General features: G+C 41.4%; 1 protein-coding gene across 1 annotated transcript; it reads right to left on the bottom strand.

Annotated features, from left to right (window-relative positions):
- Positions 1-292: 292 nt before the first annotated feature.
- On the bottom strand, positions 293-2,203 carry gpr25 (G protein-coupled receptor 25). Its single transcript, XM_007561176.2, has one exon. It carries the CDS (start codon positions 2,137-2,139, stop codon positions 973-975), a length of 1,167 nt encoding a protein of 388 aa, XP_007561238.1. The 5' UTR covers positions 2,140-2,203; the 3' UTR covers positions 293-972.
- Positions 2,204-5,167: the final 2,964 nt, after the last annotated feature.

Genomic DNA, 5,167 nt, shown 5'->3' with positions numbered 1-5,167 from the left:
TGATTTGTAGCTTTCGTGCGATATGAAACCAGATGTTTCCACTTTGATGGTTTTACGTATCGTGTGCTTTGACTGTCAGGACCGCCGAGTGTTTGAAAGCACGTTAAATCGCAAGGTTGTGTGAAAGTCTTTCTTGTATAATTAAAACTTGAGATTTATTGTCACTACAAAGCTCATTATATATGTTTACAATGTGTCAATTTCTATTATTTTCAAATCATGTTTAAACAGCAGCTGATAGATTTGTTTAAGCTTAAGAAGAAGTGGATGAGCAGTACTGCAGCAGTAAAAATATGTATGACAAAATTAGATTTTATTTAAAGAAAAATACAAATCAAACCATTCATCAAATGTAGTTAACATATGTAAACTATGGATTACTGGAGCTTTGTCAGTTTCACTGCAATTTAATAAAAAGTGTTTATCTGGAAAAACTTGCAGCTAATTGTAAAAAACAGTTTTTTTCCTGACACATTTATTTCCCGCATTAAAAAAAAAAAACTTCAAAAAACATCCTCGCAGTTTTACAACAAAAGATGAATCAGAAAAGTACAAAAGTTGAAAGTTTTACAAAAAAACATAAAAATGCTAATAAGTCAAAGTTACTGTTATGTTTGACTATTGTTAGGTTAATGCTAAAATAATAATGCAACATGCAAAAAATAAGCAGCCAAGTTATGCACTACCATCCAGCATAAGCAGTATTAACAGCATTTTCTTAGAAGAGGAAGACAAAAAAAAAGAAAAGAAAAGAAAAAAAAAACAATTGTACAATTAAACATAAAACAAATATTTCAGAAACAAACAAAAAAAAAAGATGAATTATTTAATGTTCTACCGTAATACATCAGGGCTCTGCAGGAGAAAATTAGCAGACTAAAATTTTTACAAAAAAAATGAATAAAATTGTGTGTGATTGTCTGATAGATTTTAACTGAAGTATAAAACAATGACGTCACCTCTTCTGGACTTTCAGAAGGTAATGAATGACTTGCTCTCCTCCTGCAGGGACATCTGAATCTGCGTTCGCCCACCATTTGTCGCATAGGTCTCAGAAGTGCCGGGGTTGGTGATAGAAGCCGAGGAGTTGAAGCTCTGCAGCATCTTTGTCTTCCCGGCGCAGCTCTGGAACAGGAACTTCGCCCGTCGCCTGAAGTGGTGGTCCAAGAAGAAGTAGATGGCCGAGTTCACGCAGCTGTTGAGAAAAGCCAGGCAGGAGGAGACGAGGAATCCGTTGTGCAGCCATGCTTTATGTCTCAGTTCGCCTTCTGAGAGATAGGAAATGATTTTGATGGACTTGAAGGTGTTGTAGGGCAGCCAGGACGCCACGAACGCCACGATGATGCAGAGGACCATCTTCAGTGAGTGTCTGCGGCGACCCTCGGCTCGGGCGTTCCCAGCAGCGGCGCAGTGCCTGTTGAGGTGCATGATGATGGTTCCGTAGCAGACCATGATGATCAGCACCGGGAAGATGAACGTGAGGAACACCATGCCCAGATTCATGCCGATCAGGATCGCCAACTTCTCATCTTCCTGGCAAGACTGACCGTCTACAGATGGCGCCACTTTTCGGTAGATCAGAGAGGGAACGCCAAGGATGCCAGAGATGATCCAGAGGGCAGCACAAGTGATGCGAATGCACTTACTACTCCTGAGGTACCTGGAATCCATCATCTTCACTATTGCCAGGTAGCGGTCAATGCTCATGCAGGTGAGAAAGAAGATGTTGGAGAAGCGGTTGACAGAGATGATGTAGCTGCTCAGCTTGCACAGGAACTCGCTGGCAAACCCAAAGTCCCAGCCGTTCGTCTGGCTGGAAGAGATGGCCCACAGAGGCAGCGTGAGGACGAAGACCAGGTCAGCCATGGCCAGGTTCAAGACGAAGATGTCCACCAGGCGACCCGCTCTTTTGCCTTTGCTCCCCACCACCACGATCACAAAGATGTTGCCCCAGAATCCAGTGAAGAATATCAGGTAATACATGGTGGGCAGGAAAATGTGGGAGCCGGGCAGGTCTGAGAAGTCACCGCTAAGGTCATAGGTCTCATTGTCAGTAAAGTTAGACTCATTCTCATAGCTATAATAACTGTAAGCTTCGTCCCCCATGCTGAGAGTTGATGGAGAGGTTGTGCTCTGCATCGAGGCGACTGATCTAACCCTCTGAACACACTCCCACTCGATATTACGAGTACAAACCACAGAGAGAGAAAAAAAAACAAGATCCTATTTCAGTTCTCTTCCTCTCTTAGCACCACAACGGTCTTCCTTTATCTGTCTGACTTGACTTCCCCTTATACCCTTTTCTCATGTAAATGAAAATACAATGCACTGAAAGTGCAAACATGTAGTTTGGAACTTGAGAAGCATCACTGACAGACCATGAGGAAGCTATGACAAATGTTTTGTCTTAAAAGAAAAACAAACTTTTTTTTTTTTCATGTACATTTTTGAGAATGTCCTCAAAACATGTCTCCTCAGACGTCCATGCGCCTGTGGACTGTCAACAAGTCTGTGGTCAGGTGGCTTGCCATCATTTCACTTAAAAATATCTTAATATCTGCCCACTAACGTTTCCAGTTTGATGTCTCCTGCATCTATCTGACCAGTAGGGGGCAGATAAGCTTTACTTCTGTTTGCTTTTAAACTCTTCTTCACTCTAATACATTCAAACCTTTAAAATCACTGTGGCAAAATCTTAACATTCATTTTTTGGAACCATTTGTAAGACAAAAGTTTGCATTATTTATAAGCAACATGTCGACACTTTGCGGGGGAACAAGTTGCATGTAAGTTGATCTCTTAAATCACCTGAAAATGCTGTTCAGTAATCCGCTAAAACTGTGAAGTGAAAATGCACTTCCACAGATGTCCTAGTTAAACCCGACAGGCTGGCTGCGGATGAAATGTCATCAGCGCTACATGTTTTCGTTTTTTAACTAAGCTGCTTCTGCTGCAGGGAGTTCAGTTTCATGACAAAGCTTTGAGGCAGCAGAACGAGGTTGAGTTGTTGGTTTCATAAAAGTCATTGTGTTGTTTAAATATAAATAAAGAACTGTGAGACATTCTTAAAGCAGCTGAACTCATGTTTTAAATGATCAACCTATTTATTTTAATATTGTGTAATTAGTAATAAGGGATCAATCTCAGCTCTACTGGCTCTTTACAGATATTCATGTCCCTCGAGCTTTTTCACATTTTGACTCATTAAAGCTGCAACCCACAAAAAATGTTTAATTTATTTTCATCCCGAAATAAACTCAACTGCCTTTAGAAGCCATCTTATTAATAAATATTTTTGTTCTGTTTGAAACCTGCTAGAGGCTGCAAAAGACTTGAAACTGAGGAGGAGATTCACTTTCCAGCAGGACAAAAACCATAAACATACAAGCAGACGTAAAAAATGACTCTTTGGTTCAGATCGATGCATAAGTCATGTGTTAAGAGCGTAAAATCTGCTGTAGGACTTGAAAAATGTTTTTCATAGATCCTATCTAACCATTCTGACCAACTTTGAGCTGTTTTGCAAGGCAGAAAGGGCAGAAATGTCAGTGTTTAGAGGTACAAAGCTGGTAGAAAGTAGAAACACGGCTTGGGGTTGCATGCCACAGTTTCAGAAGTTTATCTGAGAAAATATATGAAAAAACATTTTATTTTATTTCCTAGGTGTTGGTTTGTCACTAATGATGTTGAATTCTGTGGTTACAGCATGACGACATGTGTAAGAAATCATGACAAGCTGTATTAGCACTTTTGCAAGTTACCGGATTCAGATGTGCAAGAGTAAAGGTCAATGACCGTTCAAAAACAAGTGGCTTTACAATGCCGAACATTGTTTGTTAATCTCATTTCACCATTATTTTAGTTAGGATTTAATAAAAGCAGCATCTAATCGTCTGATTTGAGCTGACTGCCTTAAAGAGTGCAATTGTCAATATGAAAAATGCTTTTATTAGTTCCAGGTTTATGAAGTTGTTGTTGTTTTTAGTGGTTATTGGTGGTGTTTTAATTTGTAAAAAATGTATGGGTGATTTCTTCTAGATGCCAAAGACATGTCTCCATCTCAACGATGATATACAAGGAGTTTCACTGTTTGCATTTTGCATTTGCTCAAATATGTAACTCTAAATAATCTCACCAGTGCAGGTGTGAGCCTCTTATATTAATTCGACTTGTTCGTCTCGCAGCTCAGATAAACCATGAGCAAAACAACTTTTCAAACCTAAATGCCTGACGAATTTTATTTGAACCCTCCGGGTTTAAAACCTAAAGTTCTTGCAAGTTTTCCCATCAGTTCTGGATACGCACGCCGTCATTGCTTGCCACAGCTCAGCGTGTAGTCAGCAGTTTTGGTCTCGTAATATCACAAAAGCTTGTAAACACATTTAACTCCGTGACAAAGCAACATGCGTCATCATAAAAAAAAAAAAATTGCGTTACAAAACACCGCATGTGATTAAAAGAACAGAAACCTAAGTGCAGTTTCTGTATGAGTCGCCTAGCATTGCCCGTCAAAACCGACATGACTGGTGGTGGTGTGAGTGATCATGTAACTCCCCGCCTCACACCGAACCCGTTCGGCCGTGTTTGGTTGAAGGTTTGTGGCAGAGACGGAGCAGAGGAAGCCGCTGCACCTGTGCTCGCTAACAAAGGAGCCAGGTGAGCTCTCCAAAGCAAGGTCGAGCTCAAGAGAGATGACCTTTGTGCTGCTGCTTGTTGTTGCTTTACTGCGGTTGGGGAGAGTGAGGTCGGGGGACAGAGCACGTCTTACAAGAGAGCAGCTTATTGTTCTGAGGAGGAAAGCACTTAAAATGAATGACCTCCCCCCACCCCCATGGGATCCTCACTGCGCGTTATTTAAACACTCCTCGGCTTTGAAGTGTCAAGGTGATGTGCGGATATACTCATCACGGCAGAAAGTCCTGCCAGGCCCGTCATTGTTCGGCTTGACCAGGTTTGCCCTCAGCTGTACTTTCTACCCGAAAAGGTTTCATTATTTCTGCGGCATTCTTGCTGCTCTGTCAGTGGAACGCTGCATTCCTCTCCTCGAATAAGTGCTGTCTCACTCCAGTTGAGCAGAGTAAATGTGAGAGCCGGTGAATGGAGCAGCCTCAATGGGAGAAAATAAACAATTGCATTGGTGCACGGGTGAAGCAGGGAAGGTGGCGAG

Source organism: Poecilia formosa, unplaced genomic scaffold (genome assembly GCF_000485575.1).
Source record: "Poecilia formosa unplaced genomic scaffold, Poecilia_formosa-5.1.2 Scaffold124, whole genome shotgun sequence".
Lineage (NCBI taxonomy): Eukaryota > Metazoa > Chordata > Actinopteri > Cyprinodontiformes > Poeciliidae > Poecilia > Poecilia formosa.
This window is presented reverse-complemented; position numbering and strand designations above follow the sequence as displayed.